The sequence below is a fragment of the Scardinius erythrophthalmus genome (assembly GCF_964197995.2).
Source record: "Scardinius erythrophthalmus genome assembly, chromosome: 3".
NCBI lineage: Eukaryota > Metazoa > Chordata > Actinopteri > Cypriniformes > Leuciscidae > Scardinius > Scardinius erythrophthalmus.
In genome coordinates, this window is record NC_138223.1 from 19,405,366 (window position 1) to 19,426,404 (window position 21,039).

The following is a 21,039-nucleotide window of genomic DNA, read 5'->3' on the forward strand; positions in this document are numbered from 1 at the left end:
CTCTCCTTAAAGGGGATGTAAGCCAGTCATCTGCACTCCAAGGCTCGGGTCCTGCTGCTACCGAGGCATGTGGTTTGCAAGTGGAGTTGGGCTGAAGACCTTGAGATGGGTTTATCCCTTTCTCAGGCATCACTCGCCAGCTCTGATGCTCTCTGGCCAGATCAATTATTGCATCTCGTTTTAAAATATAAAATTATTCCAGGCTACAACAAAAGCATAAATGCATTAACACCAGATATGAGGTCATAGCAAACAGGTTTCCAGAAACAGCAACAACTTTTGCACATACGACTGCCTTAAGAAGTTTACTTTAAATAGTTTCATCACTAGAAGGTCTTCTTTCTGTCCCTAGAAAACGAGAATCATCAGTGCTGGACTGGGGCTAAAATTCAGCCCATCCGGCCCACACGTTTCTCCATTCATGTTTTGCTGTGGTAAGTTCTTTAAATTGGAATTTTTTTTTTAAACAATATTCATATTGCATTATATTGCAAGGCTCTTCATTTTTTTTTTTTTTTTTGCAGATTCAAATGAGTCAAGCAACTTGCACTGGTTATTGCTTCAATAGAGTGGCGAAAGCGTCAAGCAAGTTCATCAGCACTGTGCGGAAGATGGTCCAGATGCTCATGTGCTGCAAACATTAAACCCACGTGACTACTTGGCTATTTCCTTATGATGGGAATTCCGGCTCTTTTTAGGGAACTGGATCATTTGGCTCAGCTCAGTAATAAGAGGTAAAAAAACATACAGTATACTGTAGGCTAATGAAAAAAACACTATTAAACGTGTATTGAACATTTTATTTATATTGAACTATCCAAAATAAAAAGCAAATCACACTTAAAACAGAACACATTTATAAGGTTGTTAAAGTTAGTCCCTGCTCGATATGATAGTTTTACCTTACAAATTCTACGTTCTGCCTTAATTTTGTCTATGTTATTAAAATGCACCCAAATGTTACTTCGTCATCTTGTTTTCTGACCAGATGATCTTTTCACCACACTGCTTGACCACATGCACTCCATGCAGTGACTGTATATTACAGTATGTTAATATGTAGCCCTCTGTAGCGACAAATTGAGAGCAGCGGGGTAATGTCATCACACATGATCGCACTCACATATACATCAAAATTACATTCAGCTAGAGACTACTTGACGTGTGGCTGCGCAGTGTAGCGAAAGGATAATCATATTACTCTGTCTTATATTAATATAAAAAAGACTCTCACTGGTCACTTAAAGGAGCCGGCTCATAGAACCGACTTGTTCGCGAACGACACATCAGTACTGTTTCCGTTGATGGTGTTTTATTTACTGTTGGTTACTAGTTTACCAATACCACCGTCATCTGCTCTAACAACTTGATTGAAACGCACCTACTTCGCATTTGTTTTTGTTTTTTTGCCAACTTTGAAAAGATTTGATTCACGTTTGGATGGAAACCCAGCTAATGAAGCTGACTACACAATAAATATCTTATTCAGCCTACATAATAACACATTGTTCGGTATAAGATAACTTATAATGAGAGGATTTGCTAACATGCAGAACTCAGCACTGGAGCGGTTTTGAGTGGTGAATGGATTCTAATTTAAACACGTCTGATGGGCCATTGCATTCAAGAAATCAACTGATATGTTTGTGATTGGCTACATTGCTTAACACTACAAAACGCCTTGTAAATAGAAACCTTTGATGCTCTCAAGAGCGCAAACACCAATCTGTTTTGCCAATATGCTATTATTACGGAGAAAACTGATCCTAACAGCTATGACCTATGTGCTCCCTCTGTAGTTAAATAAATGGGCTGTTACAGAAGAAGAGAGTGGGCAATACCTCTCCGATACTGAGAGTACAAAGGTAGTAGCGATATGCTCCTTCTGTATTCACATAAGAGTGATAGGCTGGTGTAGATGAAGAAAGTGGGCAAAGGGCTGGTTACAGAATAGGAAAAGTGGGCATTACCTCTAGTACTGTCCCACTCTCCTATCTGTCGCCTCCCTCCGGAATGGTACGGAGGTTGCATTAGTATGTATTAGTATGGAAAATGGTACAACTAAATTACATAATTTGTGCATGAAACCTTGATTAACATTCTAAGTAGAGAAAAAGATACAATAATAAAAAAGTCATTTAGACATCTCTAGGTTGTAAACATTACACCTTTTTTATTTTTATTTTTTATTAAAATGCACATAATAAATTACAGTATTGAACAGTCTGTATGTTATTACAATGCCAGTTTTTGTACATTTTAAAAATATTAAGTTACCTAGTGTTAATTTACACTGTAACAAATTCACAAAAGATCAACCTAAATAAAAGACATGGGTCTTATTTATAATTCATAAGTCTTTAAATGTATAGTCAAAATTTAAATGATGTATATTTGCAACAGTGTTAGAATGCCCTTTACATTTTCCAGAGGTATAGCCATGACTGGTAGCCTGTGTTTGTGCATGTGTGTGTGTGTGTGTGTGTGTGTGTGTGATCTGCGTTTGATTAATGATCTCACTGTCTGATTGAAAGCTGGCTTGTCTCACAGCATTTCCCGGCCAGCCAGATGTGTTTTATGCTTTACAGTTGTTTAAGAAAATACAATAAACTCTTATTAAGCTCCAAAACTGTTATGACTGCACTATATTAAACCTGACAATATAATCTGGTATATCTATTTCATACCTACCAACTAGAGAGAAATTAGACTTCTTATGTACCCGTTTTAATAATAGTATATGACAATTCACTGGTTACAAGCTGTGCAAATATCAGGCAGTTTTATTATGAAACTCTCCAACTTTTTTATCTCTCTTCTCAGTCAATCCATGCAACAACAACAAAAAAAAAAAAAAAAAAGAAAGAAAAAAAAAGAAAGAAAGAAATAAAAAATAAATAAAAAAATCCACCCACTAATGGCCAAGAACATAGTCCTGGATGAGTTATAAAAAGAGGTCTGGACTGAAATGCCTCTTTTGACTGTCAAGGACACATTTTATTGTGAATTATTAAACTGAATTATGGCTTGAACATGCTGGACTGAGCTGAAAAAAATATAACTATTGGTCTCAGTAAGATGACATGACAAAAATATATTATCTGACCCATGTCTGCAACTATGTATGTTGTCATATGTAAGGCATAGTCAAGACTAAAAAAAAAAAAAAAAAAAACCTTGTATAGAATGATTCAGACAATACAAATATCTTGTGGTTTTGCTCTAACTGTGACTTGGAAAGGTCTTTTAGTTCTGAATCACAAAATACATTTAAATAGATTATATATCATTCTTTTCAGCTTATCAAACCATTGGAAAACAAATGTTACAAGGCAGTATTCGCACTATTAAGTTGTGGTTTTGCTCAGTGCCATGTGATTTTCTATAATTTTGGCAGAAAAAGAGTATGTTCACCACCAGCGTTTTAGTGCAGGCTGGAACAAACCAGATTCAACCCTTTATATGCTGCTCACAGAATTAGAGAATAGATTTTTAGTGATAACTTTTAACCTGTAAAATACAGACTGTGTGCTACAAGGTTGTTAATCAATGGTAAATGCTTTTGTTGAAGCCATCTGTTTGCATTATATCAACTTATTTTTTTAAATAATCATTTTAAACAGTGGAATTCCAGGTGAAAAACTACATTACCCTAGCCTGACGTCGTCATACTCAGATTCTAGTCAGAATATGAGTCTGATACTGCTCCATTGGGCTGTGATGGGGCATGTTTCAACCAAACCAGGAAAGAAAAGGCCTCTGCAGTCAATTGGATAGACCTACAACCAATCAGAAGGACGGCAAAAACATCTTTCCGATCGACAAATGCCGTGATCGCGGTTCTCTATTCCTCTTTTAAAATGAATGCGCTGTCGATATCTTCTATAATAGACGCGATGGCGGAATCGACATATCTCAATTCTCCAGCGGCAACCATCTTTGTTGTAAACGAATTCAACCCAAGAGCTCTTTGGTGACGTGGATGATTACGTTACTGTTGATCATCTGTCCATCATCGTATAATGCCTGCCCTGACAATTTGATTGGTCCAAACAGCTCTGGTTCGAGCATAGTTACTCTACAACGAATCAAGTCCAGACCGAACTTCCCGACCTCGAATGTTGTGGGCGAGGCTAAGTTCGGCTGGCATCCAGGCTAACTTTACCCATAATTCTGCAAAATAATCTCCACCAATCAGAGAATTGAAACAAGCAAATTGCACCAAAAGAACAGGCGTTTTCGGCTTGAAGTGGCTCTGCGCACTGGTCTATGACATCACTGGCCGACTATGACATCAAAGTATCACGAGAGTGATTCAAAAGCATACAAGCTTATACACTGATCAGCCTGCGCAGCGCTACTTCAAGCCAAACACACCTAAAATTGTAGTGCCTACTCACTCCAATGAAGCCCTGCGAATGACGTAATAGGTTTAGGTCTAGGCTTAGGTTTAAGTTTCTATAATCAACACATTTAAATAAATATTTTTCTCCATCTTTTTCATTTATGTCATTTGCAATGCTTCTTGGGATTGTAGTACACAGTCTTGTACATACCTTTGTCTTTTTGAACAGTTTGTCAAATCAAAGTTTGATTCACCTCATAGCTGGTAGTTTATGGCTTTTAACTCTTTAACAAAAATCCCTATGGGGAAAATGCTTTCGGAACTAAGGTTGCTGAGAAAGTGCCATGCTAGCATGCTAAGTGCTGTTAGTAGCATACTAACACTGTAGCAGAGATTATGTTGGAATGCACCAATATATATGTTCATGAACAAGATGAAATGTCATTAAAACAACAAAACTGAAGGAAGAATAAGCCAGTAATTATTCATTAGAATATAAAGTACATTTTTTAGCGCAGTTTTCCACCGGACAAAATTGCGATTGTTAACTCATGATTTCTGTTCGCACCAATCTTGCACTTCTATCTACTCCTCAACCAGACCACCTAGAGACTTTGGGTTTTCGGCATTATGTTAAAGAAGGTCTAATCTCGGGAACGCACAAAAAAAAAATCCAGGAAAAGATTTACTATCTCTTAGTGTTGTGATCCCATGAGGTGAGAAAATTGCGCTAAAACACTCACCGAGTTTTTATTACTTGTTTATTACTGTTCTGGCACACACTGATATTCTTTGTATGAATTTGCATCATTGCATCATTCACCCATCCATTCATGTTCTATTTATTTTGAATCATTTATAAATGATTCCTGTCATTTAAAAGCAATCAAAAACTTTGTTTTTTCTCTTTCAGACATCTGGTTTCAACCATTCAGAAACTTGGTTTAGGCAGTGAGTAGCATATTATTCACTCCCTAATTATTGTGTGCTATGATTCAAAGCATTTGATGAGTAGGTTCCCATATATTATTCTTATAACTTAGATTCAAGAAAATTAGTTCAATTAAATGCAACATTGATGGATACGTGCCGTTAGATGCAAAGAACCTGAAGCAATAAAAAATATCTGCATGAAAGAAAAACAAAAAAACATTGTGTACACAAAGTAAACCTAAAGGCAAGGAGGAAATTACTGCATTTGAGACAATAGCACACAAAATCATCTTCATTCCTGTAATCTATTGTTCAAAAATTTGGGGTCCACATGGTTTAAATAATAATAATAATGATAATAATAATAATAATTTTATTCAGCAATAACAAATTACTTTGTTACTAATAAAAAAATATATTTCAAATAAATGGTGTTCTTCTGAACTTTATATTCACAAAATAATCTTGAAAAAAGTCATGGTTTTAACAAACAAATAAATCAATAAATAAGCAAAACACTGATGATAATAATAAGAAATGTTACTTGAGCAGTACCAAATCAGCATATAAGAAGGATCATGTGACACTGAAGACTGGAGTAATGACTGCTGAAAATTCTTTTAAAATATATTAAAATAAAAACAGCTATTTTGAATTGTAATAATTTCTCACATTATAATATTTTGATTAAATAAATCCAACATTGTTGAGCATAAGAGACACACTTTTTTGTTGCAGAGTACCACTGCTTACACTGAAAAGCAATGTTAAAGCCTGTATGATTTTCATAATTGGATCCACTGAGGACTTCTTTGCACCAAGGTATCCCATCATAAATACTGTACAGTGTAACTGAGGTGTTTGAAACATGATCCCATTGCAGCACAAGGTTCATTGCCCACTGCTAACCTTTGCCAAAGGTCTGACTACATGTTCCAAGGCTCTGTTTAGTCCTGAAGTCTTTTTACAGAATATTTTGTGTATCTTTATTGATTCCAGGCATGACTACATTTGAGCAATCCACGTTTGCAGAAATTAAGATTAATGTTGTGAACATGCTCTGAACCTCATGGTATCTCTTTTTGTGTTTGTGTTGATAAATATTCTAAATAAATATTGTAAATATTGATAAAAAAGTTCACTTTTTAGTATGAAAATAATTTTTCATTGCTTAATGGAAAATTAATTTACAGCAGGAGTCCTGGTTTATGAACCAAATCAAATTCATTTTATGATCAAAGTTGTTTTCTATCATAAGATTTATTGGTTGAACAGTGGTTTCTGTTACTAAATTTACTTACTAAGTCAAGAAATATATGAAGTTGGTTATTGAGGAACAAAGAAAGATCTGGGTTTCTGTGTGAGGTCGCAAAGCCATGCTTATGTAACACAGTGCATGTGTAACCAATCAAAAAATGAACTTTCTCTCTATATAGTCAAGGCTCTGGAGCATGTGGGAAATTAAGCCCTCGTTTCACCCTCTCTTTTCGTTTAAGTCAGAAGCTATTAATGATTAAGTGCACCATGAATTGCTTACGATAACAGTGTCCTTCCTTTCAAATGCAGCTTTTTGCTTACAATAGCACATGGTACTTCAAACGAAACCCCTATGCTGCATTTGCATCAGTGATTAAACCCGGCCCAGCTGCGGTCTGATGCCTCCGCATGCCTTGGGAAGACGAAACTTGCTCCTCATTCTGCATCAGGTACCAATTGGGATCTGGCAAACCACAGGAGAACTGGAACAACTTGACCTATACTGTATAGAGTCTGTGACCCTCCGCAGAACATAACATATGGATTGTTTCCTGCTTAATTTAGGCATTGTGGGCCAGTGCACTGATTACCCTTGTCAGTCACACTCCAGCATACTGCTCAGCCCAGCAGGCCATTTGAACTGTGGACTGCCGGGGTGTAAATCAAAAGCTTGCTGGCCTTGACCTGGTGACCGCCCTGGTTGAAATGCATTCCGACTGCTAAAAGACTGGAGTAAATGTGTCAGTCTAGGAATCCCAGTGTGCACAGAACTAGAATGAAAAATGTTTGTGATAAACCTTCCCAAATTATCTGGTATTTGTACGGTAAGTGGTATTTTAGCATGCACAGACATTAAAAAATGCATTATTTATAAATTGACAGCCTCTGAAACGTAAGAATTTTACATATGAATAACTTTAAAACAATTTAAATACACAAACGTTTACGAATTCTTATTCTCACATTTTATGCCTATAGTTTTATATTGTTAAGAAGGAGGTTTAGGGTAGGAGTGGGGTAAGGGGATTGAAAATACCCTTGTGAAAAATAAAACACTTTACAACATATACTTTATTTAAATAGAGTATGTATTATAATAAAATAAAATAAAAAATTAAATGCAAACTTAATGTAATGTTTTTGGACATTTTTGTAAATTGCAATGAAATGAAATGAAAAAAAAATATTGTTTAAATTCATATTAAATGCATTTAGCTGAACTTTAGACTGTTTTTTTTTTTTAAACCCACTGACTCTTCTACAAAAACATTCAGATTATTGTGTAATTTCATAATTACTACTTTTGTCATTGAAACATGGTTAAAGTGTACTACTGAATGTCTTGACAAACATTTATGGTAACTAAAATATACTTTAATGTAATTTCTATTGAAACTTGTATGTCATGCATTTAAAAACAGTTGTAAGTGTACATTAATAATTAAGTTGCAATTTAGTACATGAAAACATACTTGTCCAATTTCACAAACAAGGCTTAAGCCTAGTCCCAGACTAAAGATTTAGATTTTGTTGACTAAAATCAAATGGGTTTAGTTAAATTGTAATGCATCAGTTTCCAATTTCCAAACTCATCATATAGCTACTTCTGGAGAAAATGTCTATTAACCTGTTAATATAAATTATATTAAGGTTTGAACATGCAATACAGACACAGATTTAACTGCTGTGACATCTAACATGTCTTTATTTATCTTAAAATTATATATTATAAAACCACTTGTCATAAAGAAACAAGAACATGGTCTTTTTAATGAATGATATATGCATTATTTATAAAATCCTCCATACAACATTCCTATTCCTTTCAAGCAGACATATTTATTTGAATAAATTAAACATAGAGATGAAAATCCTTATTAAAGTTATAAAATATATTCAGTCAAGAACATTGAGTGATTTTCTCTTTTTCTTTTGTTGTTTTTTGTTGTCTTTGTACAGCGGCAGGTTATTGGACTGCTGCCACTTTAAAGGGTTAGTTCTGTCATTCTGTCATTAATTACTCATCCTCATGTCGTTCCATCTTTGGATCTTTTTGATGATAGATCTTTTTGATGAAATCTGAGAGCTTTCTGACCCTCTATTGACAGCTACACAACTACCACTTCAGAAAGTTCATAAAGAGATCGTAAAACGTCTCTGTTACTAATGTAACATTGTTCCCTGAAGGAGGGAACGGGAGACATCACGTCAACGTGACAACGTAATTGGGATCACTTCAGGGAGCCCTATCATCTTCGAGTGTCTACAGAACGAGCCAATGACCGTTGGCGTGCGTGAATCACGCCCAATGTGGGTATAAACAGGAAGTGGGCGCACGCACAAATTGTTTTTTGCTGAGGAGCCGAGATCGTGACGGCCGTACAGCGATGGTCAGCAACGGTGGCGACGGGACGTTACATCTCCCGTTCCCTTTTTCAGGGAATGAGGGTTACATTAGTAACCGAGACGTTCCCTATCAGTCACTCACATTCGACGTAACGTCGAGACGTAATTGGGATCCCATGGAAAACGCCACGGTTGCTGCCACATCCAGCGCTCTACGCAAGACTCACAGACCCCCAACTGGCTATGGTGGAAGGCCTGCATAGAGGAGTTCAAACTACTGTTCCCTTATACCGCACACAGTGGAACTCTTGGATAACACTGGGAAAGCATGCCCTTCCAGGGGAGAGAGACGCTGCGGAGCCACATCCTGCATGAAGGGAGGTACCATGTGGAGAATACACATATGGACTGGCCGGTTATGTGCAGTGCAACATATGGAATGTCACTGGGGTGGCTCCAGCCTAAGAAGGGCGAGGCAACACTAGACAGTGACGGCAGAGCAGACTCTGCCACGGAAAAGACACGGGCTCACCGCAGGGAGCTGGTCGTGGAAGAATACACATATGGGATCGCTGCAGGGATCACCATATATGGAACCCAGCCTAGCACAAGTTACACAAGCATATGAGCACTAGGCCTGGCGATGGACACTCACAACGTCCGACTGCCGAAGGGGTGCGGAGGAACTCACAGGGTTCGTCTGAGTGGGGAACTCGACTGGAGCAAAAAAGCGCACGTATCCGCTCCATGTGGAGAGGAGTGGCGCAGCAAGCTGACACTACAGCGGGAACTTCGGTGTTACCGGCTGGTTGAAGCGAGCACACATAGGAAGAAACCGGCTCAACACGTAGGCTATAAAACTTAGCGAACGTGTTAGGTGTCACCCAGCCCGCAGCTCTACAGATGTCTGTCAGTGAGGCGCCGTGTGTCAGCGTCCAGGAAGAAGCGACACTCCTAGTGGAGTGGACTCTTAACCCGAGCGGGCAGGGCATGCCTTGGACTTCGTAAGCCAAGGCGATGGCATCCACTATCCAGAAGGCCATCCTCTGTTTGGAGACAGCATTTCCCTTCTGCTGGCCTCCGTAACAGACGAGGAGCTGATCTGAGGTCCTGAGGCTTTGCGTTCTGTCCACGTACAGACGCAGAGCGCGAATGGGACAGAGAAAAGCCAGGGCTGGGTCTGCCTCCTCCGAAGGCAGCGCTTGCAGGTTCACTACCTGGTCCTGGAAGGGATTGGTAGGAACCTTGGGCACGTATCCGGGCCGGGGTCTCAGGATCACGTGAGAGTTAGCCCGGCCAAATTCCAGGCATGATTCGTCGATCGAAAATGCATGCAGGTCCCCTACCCTCTTGATGGAGGCCAATGCAAGCAGGAGTACTGTCTGTATAAAGAGATGGCGAGGTGGATTTAGTCTCCTCGCCCCCCTCAGGACGATCAGGTCGTGCTTTCCCAGCGACTTACCTTCAACTGCATTGTGATGTGCGGTGTTGGTGGCAACATACACTTCACGGGTGGAGGGAGACAGCCTTTGCTCCAACCCAGGAAGGAAAGCACGGCTCTGATCGAGCCCAGGAAGGAAACCCAGGAAGGAAAACCCAGGAAGGAAAGCACGGCTCTGATCGAGCATGTTCAGGGGTTCTACTCATGAGAAGAACACCACTCAACGATCAGGTTCCACTTCAACGCATAGAGGCGCCTCATAGAGGGGGCTCTAGCGGAAGTGATGGTGTCAACTACTGCTTGGGGTAGGTCACCTAGAACCTCCGCGTCACGTCCAGGGACCAGATATGGAGTTTTCAGAGGTCCGGACGTGGTTGCCATAGGGTGCCCAGTCTCTGAGAGAGCAGGTCCTCATCTCCAGAGGACTGAAGCTCCCCCTCCGATGCTGCAACTGACATCTGATCGTCAGCAGGAGCCCCAAAAGACACGACTGGTCGTTCATGAGAAGGACCAGCACACTCTTTTGGAAGCTCCAGCGGCAGCCGCGTTTGTGAGGCATGAGGGGCCCACGGAGATTGCCTCAGCGGGGAAGCCCTCACGGTAATCCTCAGATCACCCTGGCTAAGCACCGAAGTAGGCCTATTCTGCAATGCAGAATAGACACTAGATCGGGGCATAGGCGAAGGGACTGCACCTCCCTTGAGTTAATCGAGTCTCGATCTTAACGCGGCCATAGTAATACTCCCGCAGTGGGAACATGAACTATTTACAAAAGCTGCCTCAGCTTGCTGAATCCCCAAACACGAGAGGCAACTATTGTGGCCGTCTGCTAGTGCCAGGGAACGACCGCATCCAGAAACGCACAGGCGGAATGACATCCTGAAAAGGAAGCAGTGTCACGCCTGTGTTGCTCTTTTGTGAAGAAAAAATTTAATAAAAAATAATCTTTCCACAAACTCTCACAGTGCTAAGGCACCCAGGGAATGGCCCTGTGTACTGTGTAATGAGGGAAATGCCCACCGAACCGACATAAGCTCTTGCTGTAAAAACAGCAGTTGTTGAACATAGAAATGTTTGCGACCATGGTGATGGTGAAATGGTTGCCGTGATTGTGGCCCAGTGCCGGCAGTGTTGTCTCAGTTTTAGTACTGGCCCAATACTGGAAGTTTTGGCAGCCGGACTCGGGCCAGTGTATTTGGACCGATTCTGGGGCGTCATTCATCCCGCATCCATCCTCAGTCTGTCAACCGCAACCGGGCCAAGTTATTTCTTCCAGCCTGCCGGATCTGGGCCATTATTGGGTCGAACTGTTTTGCCTACCTGGGTAGTTTTTTCCTATAGTTTACAAGACTACTGTAGTGCAAGGGAACAAAACTTCTACAGTTCAAACAAGTATTAACTGATTATGTATAACAGAGCTGCCAACTAGGAAAACTCTGATAAAGTTGAATCTGCCACAGGCCTTGATGATCCAGTTCCTCTATCATTGAACATGTCACCTCAACCATTGCTGTGATGAGTGTGTTATCTGATCAGCAGTGTGATTCATTGGCTGCAGCGTGTCAAGATCATAAATGATAACACTTTACCTCTCACTTTGATCTTTTAGATCTCAAACTTAAAGAAACATTTCAGTCATTAAAACAGCCAATGAATCACCAGGCACAATTCTTCCAACTGGGAAGAGTCTGTCATCAGCAACTTTATAATTTAATACATTCAGGTACTAAACCTCTGACCTGTTTTTTTTTTTTTTTTTTTTTTATTAACCCATAAATTGTATATATTTTACACAGAATTTATATAGCTTGTTGTTTTCAATATGAGATACATTTTCTATCAATAACCATTTAGTTTGTGTGGAAAAACTAAAAGGCTAGAGTCTAAATTGTGAAATCAAATGTTCTCAAGTTCAACCAACATCTTTGATGGAGCAAAAGCAAGTCTGAGAAATAGTCTGAACACCCAAATGTACATAAAAATAAGGCCTTTGCCTTTGTCTCAAGGTCCAGAGAGCAATTTGGAACACATCTGAAAATCATAGAGCTAATGTTCCACATGGTTTTGATAAGGTCTGATGCAAACAATAGAATGTGAGGGAAGCTGAGGCCTATTGTACAAAATACATGGTCATAAATATGCACAGAGGTTTAACACATTCACTGTCAAAAATCGAAAGTATTTTAGCTTTTAACTATGTGATAATCATATACTGTATGTAGCTTATGATATATACAAATTAATATAAAAAAAACATTTATAAAAAATATAAACATTCAAAGAAAAGTGTTTAGCATGTAATACCACATGAAATGCAATTTAGACCCTAATTATTATTATTTCTATTTATAATTTTATGTTTGATAAAAAAAAAAGGCATCAATAACTTCATTAATTTCATGTATACCTTGTTGTCCACTTATTCACACAAACACAAAATAGGCTACATACTGTATGGACTTCAAAATGAGGCCAGAGACCAGCAGGCTAAAAAAATAAAATAAAAATAAATAAAATAAAAGAGAACCAACAAAAATATAGCTCAAATGACCTTGAGGTTTTTGGGGCAAACTTTTGACCCTGTCCTCCTTTCCCTAAATGTCTGGTGTTGTGGAGATTGTTCAGCGGTGATGAATGTTTGGCCATCATTTATGCGGTGCTCTACTGTAGTGATGAAAGATAGTAAACAGAAAGCTGGAGCTGCTGTAAAGTCTGCTGTCTGTCATTTATCTGCATTTAACGCATCACTCTAAGCTGGCTGAAATCTAACACAGATGTGTAGTCTCTCTTTTTCATGTTTTTTGGCTGCTTTGTCTTAAAGGCTCTGGAATATTGTCGACAAATGGCATGATTTAATGGTTTGGGATTGCAAGGTTTCATTGTTACCAACAAGTGTTGGCAAGTGGCTCAAAGCTCATAGAGTTGATGTGAAATACATTTTTGATGGCTTCTGCACAAGCTGAAATGAAATGAGGGTATTCCAGAAAATGGTTGGGTGGACAGTTGAAATCTGAACTTTCCAAACTAGATACTTTGGATGATTGGAATGATATGGACAATGAATGTTTGAAATCTTTGGTCTGTAGTTTATTCTATTACAGTGTTTATTTTAAATAAGCAGTACGCTTCAAATTAGGCAAAAATGTATTTTCAGAACCATCGCCAAAGACATGTATCTAAGCTCTGCAGTTTTTTATTTTTATTTTTACGTTTTCATATTAAACACACAGAGATAAAATAAAAAAGAAACACAGAAGACAGTTTTGGCATGTTAAGTTGGGGCATGAGGTTGATTATGTATTTTAGGAAAAGGAAAAGAAACACTCCCAGATGCTTTGTTATGATGCTTCTGTATGTTTGAGCTTAGAATTGTTTCTCTGAGTCCAAGCCTCAAAATGATCCATGCTATCCACATTGGAGCACATCTGTATACATTTAAGAGCTGCTTCATAGTGTTTTGTTTGAGTGCTATACATTAAGCCCTATGTACTGTAGCATCCTAAAATGTAATCCAGGCTTTTTTTAATAACCAAAGGTGCTGTCTTCCAACACCATTGCTTAAACACATGCAAGAAAGTGATCAGATTCCACAGTGACATGATAAACAATTTATTGATGTTTTCCATAAATTTGTTCTATATATATATATATATATATATATATATATATATATATATATATATTTTTTTTTTTTTAAATGTGAGTTTTAATTAAATATGTTTATAATAGGGAGAAAAAAATAGATGCAGTATGTGAAACTCACACATGCTAAGTAATCAAATACACATACTGAAGAAGGGCCTACAAATCAAGCAGATCAATACATCCTTGGTGTCCAAAGATAGCATGGTTTGTTTGTTGTCACCAGTGTCATGGCTCAACTGTTTTTTTTTTTTTTAAAGCTGCTGAGCTGAAACCATTTAAAGTAGAAGATGAATAGACGGTAAGGGGTGATTTGTGGGAAATGTGGTCATGCACATTTACTGAGTTTGGATTATAGGAGTTGTTAAATTGGCTAAGGCATTTCTGCCACCTCACTCATGATTTTAGAGCCCCTTATCATGGTTCTGGAACTTGGCAAATTGGCAAACAGGTGGCCACATTTAACAACTCAGCTATAAGAATATAACTCTGCCTCTTTGTTCCAACAAAACCTTAGTTCCACTTCTTCAAAGTAATGTATAAACAACATATTTGGCCGCAATATATTGGTCATGTGACGCACAGGCTTGAAGATTCTAGTGGTTTAGACTTTGCATGAGGCCTTTTCTGTAATTTCACTAAACTCGTTCAACATTTTGACATACTGAAGAAACAAAAAGTGAGAGAAATTCTAATAGTGAGGAGATTTTCTTATAATTGCAAGCACTGCTACTTGGGTGCAAAGATATCACACAACACCTGAAATCCGCTATCTCTGCACCCAAGTAGCAGTGCTTCGCCTGCGCTTCACCCCAATATAGTCCCAAGTCAATATCTGCCTAGGAAATCACTTAGTCTTGATCTGCATTGCTATTTGTACTCGTTGTGAATACGCAGGCCACAAGTAATTCGTTTTTTTTTTTTTTTTTTTGGATCACTTTTACTCACAATATGCTATCCGGCAACAAAGGATTCCATTCATTATGCTAAGCTAAGATAGCGGCGGCGATGCCAGACTAAGGCAATGCATGAACTGAGACAAAAATGCGTTTGACCACCTATCTAAATGTAGGGGAGACGGTGAATAACCCCTATTAAAAAAAACGGTGGCGTACGTGTTCCTTTAAGATCTTTCGCATGGAATGGCAAATTCAAAATAGGCCTGTAAATGGACATATCGGCTGTATCACTCCCTGGCTTTTTAAGAACTGGCGTAACTGCTCCTGTTTTAAAAAGAGGAGGGACAATCCCATCAAGTGAGGCGTTAACAATAGTAGTAATATGGGGAATTATATATATAGCTGTCAAACAGCTCTTCAGAATAGTGGGAAGAGGATCAGGTATTCAAGTAGAAGAATTCTGTGTTAAGATTAATTTAGAAATATACTACAACAATAAAACTTGAACAACAAAAAAAAAAAAAAGATACAGGAAAATTAAGAAGATGCAACTCAACTAATTTAGATGCAGAAGCACAAGCAATAGAGTTATACATATTCTCAATTTTAGGTGAAATGTAAATGAGAAACTTGTTACACTGCTCAGTGGTGGAACAGATGATGTTACTAGTAGGTTTAGTTGTTCTAAACAGAACTTTAGAATTAGAAACACCACTACTGATAATAGTTGAGTAATATACAATTTTTGCAGAAGAAGTAATCAAACTAAAAGTAAGGAGCTTGTGGTCACTTATACATACATCAGGATACAAGTTGGTCAATAACCTGAAGTGCAAACTAGATCTAATGTATGACTGTTTGTGTGTTGGAAAGGTAACATACTAAGTAAAATTAAAACATTCTAAAATATCCATATAACTCACAGTATTATTACAATTTACGGTCAATATAAGTGTAGCCTGGCAAAGGAAACATATTCAGATTGAAATCGTTTATGGAACGGGTGTTCAAATGTGCAAACCTGGTTGTATCAAGGCAGACACTTCCACTAGATGCAGTAGACTTCTTAAGATAGGAGAGATTAGTGGAACAGATACCACATGTAGCTGTGTGATGACAATCCAAGCACCTTTGAGCATTATGAAATCCAGATGTTCAAAATAATTCTTGCCTTAAACTCTAAATAAAACCAGTATGTAAATAATACATTTAAAGCAGCAAGGCCGCATATTGTTATTGGATATAATCCAAATAGCGAATAGTTAGGTGTCCGGGCAGATTGGGTGGCAGCAGAGTCACCACAAAAAGCAAATCCAAATTGGCAGCCGACAACGTCCTCTCTCACACCTGAAACTATTTCCTCATTCAACTTTAATATATGGTAAAGTGTGGCCCAGAATATTTATATTAAATTATGATATTAAATCATATTTTCTGTTTCACAGGTACAAACAGAAAACAAAATGCACCTTATAGCAGGGCTATATATTTGACAGTTTTATTAACTAGACTATGGCCCTGATTGTTGAGCATTTTAAAACAAGTGGCAAATGTTTGTCAGTGCAGATAATTATGATGATTGGTCAATACATCACTAATAATTTATCTTAATTTAATCTTAATCTTATTAGGTACTCCATAATGTACAATGCTTGTTCAGTTATATATACTCAAATGTACTTCTAGAGATCCTTGCATAGCTTTTTGCTTCCTAACCACCACAATTCAGAAATTCCAAAGCAAATATTTGCCAAAATAAAATGAGAGAATTTTAAGTGAATCAGCATTAAAACAATTAGAAATGATAAAAAAACTCACATAATAAAAATGTTTGTGTGTTGTATTTTTATAACAATAAATTATTATGATTATAACTTTGGTTATTAGCATTATTTATAAAAAAAGCAGTAATTACAGTAATCTTTCATACAACACCAAATAATAATTCATACAACACCAAAACACAAAAGCACATTCTAAATTAAAAAAGTAAAAATTTTTACACATGTACATATATATTTGAAACACAAGATTACACTTGAATCTCTGCATCGTCCAAGATATCTCTTGGCAGTGTTGCTATTTTTGTATAGCATCCCAAACCGGTTTCTGAAACCACTGGGGAGGTACTGGGTGTCCTAACGGTAAGTAACGACAGAGAGGGGGAAAAACTAGGAGTCATTGCTGAATGGGTCAGCTCTGTGTTTCTAGTGTTGGTGTATGTGGGCAATCTGACCAGGGGCAATCTTCTATGGGGCATTCTGGGAGGGACAGCACGAATTCCTGGTTGGGCAACTGCTGTGATGAGAGGAGGTGGGTGCAAAAGGCTCTGTGACTCTGGCTCCACATCTCTGGCCCTCATCCCTTCATCTGGAAGCATCCCAATGTCTGTAAAAACAGAGGCCAACGATTGGAAGCGTGGCTGCCAATTGAGAAAGTAGTCCCAACCGTAGCTCCCATGTAGCTGTTCCTCAGAGGAAATCAGATTGGTGAGTGAGCCCTCAACTGAACCCTGGTTATCAGGCATAGACATGCACCTTCTTATGACCTCCTCCACTTCCTTCATGTTGACTACCTGAGGAAGCATTCCCTCACCTCCTCCTTCATCCCTGAAATTATGGAGACTATCAGAACTGGGCATATCCACTATTCTGACTATACCAATACTGGCACCAGAAAGTGGGTCTTCATCTACTGAGTGAAAGGAGAGTTGGTCTGAGTCCCCAGGAATCCCTGAGTCTGAGACTCTTGATGCCTGTTGTGTTGTTACAGAGCCAAGCTGTTTGTAACATGGAAACTTGTTGATCATCTTGATCTCTTGATCCTCAGCAGTCTCTTCCTCAGTAGATCCTCTTCCACTTGAGGCTTTTGAGTTTGAGTTTCTTGAAGGGTTTGGGATATCCAATCTTCCCCATGTTTCTAATGGTTCTTGCACATTTTGGAGGTTAATACCATGGATACTGCTGTTAAGGTTGCCATCTGTTGTTCCTAAAGAGTCAGTCTCAAGGTTAAGGTTAGCAGATACGGAGGTTGCCTTCTTTACGGCATTCTCTTTGGACCTGTACCTTAGTACAAGGGCAATGAAGCTCATTAAAAGGAGGAGGAACACTATCAACGACACACTGAGACTGGCAGTGTGGACACTGAGATCAACACTTGCCAGAGATTTTGCTGAACTGGTTATGTTCACAACAACATGACACGTTGATGACCTGGAGTTCAGTTTGGGGCTGCTTGCTAGAACTATCAGGTCCTCTGTTGTCTCGTTTGAGTTCGATCTTCTTCTCTGATATACAGAGTTTGAGACATATAGACAGCCAGTTGTTTTGTTGACATTGAAAAATGGGGATGGGTTGACTAAAGAGTACTCCACTGAGCCATCCAGACCACCATCATGATCCATAGCCATCAGGTTGCCTATACTTTGGCCAACCTTGGCATTAGTCGGCAGAGAGAAATGGTACACATTCTGGGTGAAGATGGGGCTGAACTCATCAATGCCTTCAATTTCGATTTGTAGTCTCAAGGTTGCCACTTGATCTCCTTTGTCACGTGCCTCTACCACAAAGCAGAATTCACTCTCTCCTTCATAGTCAAACATCTGCTTGGTGTAGATGTCTCCAGTAAGAGGATCAATACCAAAGGCTTCTTTCTTGTCTGGGTTGCTACTGTCATAGTCCACATAACAGGGGGTTAAAATGGAATAAGTAAGTAGTCCGAAGATTCCTGCATCTTCATCAACAGCATGTACTGTGCACACAGGGGTAAAAGCCGGCAGGTTTTCAGACAGCGAGCAGTTGTAGGTAGGGAACATGAAGAATGGGGAATTGTCATTCTCATCAAGTACCAATATGTAAACAACCGCAAATGATACTTTTTTGTAACTTGGAGCACCACAATCTGATGCTTGGACTGTTAAGGTAATTTTTTTATTCTCTTCATAGTCCAGTGTCCCATTAACTTCAAGGACACCTGTTGCAGAGTCCATTCTGATCAAGCCTTTGCTGTTACCTGAGATGATGTTGTACGTTACAGTCCCATTTGCCCCTAGATCAGGATCATAGGCAGAGATATGGATAAGGGCTGTACCTATGGGGCTGTTCTCAGTGACCCGTGCATGATACTCTGGACTACTGAAAATAGGTGCATTGTCATTAATATCAAGGACTTTGACTAACACAACAGCTGAGCTGTTCAGGGGTGGGGTTCCCCTGTCTGTTACAGTCACAGTCAATGAATAGGTGTCTGTGGTCTCTTGATCCAGTGTATCACAGAGCACTACTTGGCCAACAGTTCGGCTGTGGGCTTCAGCTGGAATGCTAACAACTTCAAGGCAGAACCGCCTTTCGTCATTTCCAGCTATGATTGCATACTCCAAATGGGTGTTCATATTTGAGTAGTCACTGTCCTCTGCTAATAGAATGAGTAGAGTGCTTCCAACAGATACATCCTCGGGAACACTCACCTGGTATGAGTTCTGTGTGAAGAAGGGGGCATTATCGTTAAAGTCCACCACCTCTATGTCTACAGAAGTGACACTAAATAGACTGGGGTCACCACTGTCATGTGCCTCCACCAGTAGCCGTAACATGTTTCCATTTGCAACATAATTCAGAGGCTTGTTCGTGAACACTGCACCTGTAGGCAGTAGAACATTCAATAGAAATTCAATTTTACATACAGGATTGTTTTATTATTATAACAAGACACACTAAATTGAACTATGGTAAAACTAAAACCACTCTAATTTACATAACTGAATAAAACCCCAATAAAAATTATTACTTTTACATATCTCTAAGATACATGTTATATTATACAGTATATATGCTCCATTTTTCTGTTTTTATTAGCATTTATACAACAGTTCTGGTTCTCGAATTGTCTGATTGCCTTAGAGCCTTTTCCAGGCATGTGATCATTTCACACAGAAATCGTTTCACAATTTGTATCATGCCACTTGTTTATGCCGCATCTACTGTATACTAACAACATTCCTCACAGCGAGCATCAATGGCAGAGGAGCAAACCCAATATAATATATGTTTACAAATACTATGTTGTGTGAGTTTTTTTTTAGGTCAGAATGTATTTGGTAAGACCTCAAACGAACTAGTAAAAATAGTGCCAAGTTTTCGGAGATTTGGGCTCCAAGCCATCAGTGGCTTTTTACTACTCATGTACAGCCGAGAACAGTTTTATATCGGCCAGTCCTTTGGGAATTTGCCACTGGCTCTTATGCAGTTACACATGAGATATAATTTGTATTAGGTATATCAAACAGGCAATCTTTGGTCTTATTAATCTATTACTTGTTCCACATCAAATAGATTTGGCAAATGCCAAAGTTAAGTTTCATAACTTTATATATTTTTTAATATTTATATTTATTTAACTTAAATCCTGTACTAACTAGAGCGCTGCTTTTGTACTTTTGACTGAATTGTTTGCCTGTGTTTATTTCCTATTGTACAAAGTTCTTATACTTTTATATTGGGTATTATTGTTCATTTAAATATTATTGTTCTTTAAATCATATTTTATTTTATATAAATAATATGCTGTATTTGGTTTTGAGAAAGGGTCTGTGAGTGATTATGATTTCGACTTCAGTGAAAGATACATTATTATGGCATTAGATGACGGCAAAATCTGTCTTTATGAGTGAGTCGGTAACAAAGACTTTTATATTGAAAGGAACTGAAACAAGGTTATTAAAAAAATACATTATTTTTACTTTAAACAACACCTTATAAGACACAACCGACAACTGCATTGACTAGTGCTGTCATGGGAAATCCTCTTAACTGAAGCAAACTAAGACAAAGATATCACTTTCTTTAAGCAGACATTCAAACTGATTATTTATTATGAACATAAGATTGACCTGAAGAATAAATGCTAAACCAGATGCAGGTAATACACTCTGTTAGTTGATATCTCTCTCATAATACTCTACATAATACAATAAGATTCAATGAAGCAACACCGCGATCCTTTGTTGCTAGTTCTAAAGTGACGTTTTAGAATAACTGAGCCTTGGGCTCATCTATTAAACTGTCAAATTGAGATTTGATTCTGCGGCAGAAGGAAGTAGTTTCACACAAAAGAGGGTTTTGAAAAACACTCTGTTATTGTTTCTTATTAATTTACACACTTGTGCCATTGAACTGTTG

At 38.4% G+C, this 21,039-nt stretch overlaps 1 protein-coding gene across 1 annotated transcript in view; it reads right to left on the minus strand.

Annotated features, from left to right (window-relative positions):
- Positions 1-16,895: 16,895 nt before the first annotated feature.
- The window catches only part of dchs2 (dachsous cadherin-related 2), a gene marked incomplete at both ends in the record, with an annotated part of 57,885 nt that continues 53,741 nt past the window's right edge, over positions 16,896-21,039 (minus strand). The window contains one exon of the mRNA XM_081360681.1: positions 16,896-19,501. Within this exon, the coding sequence (XP_081216807.1) occupies positions 16,896-19,501 (2,606 nt within the window). The remainder of the gene's footprint in view (positions 19,502-21,039) is intronic.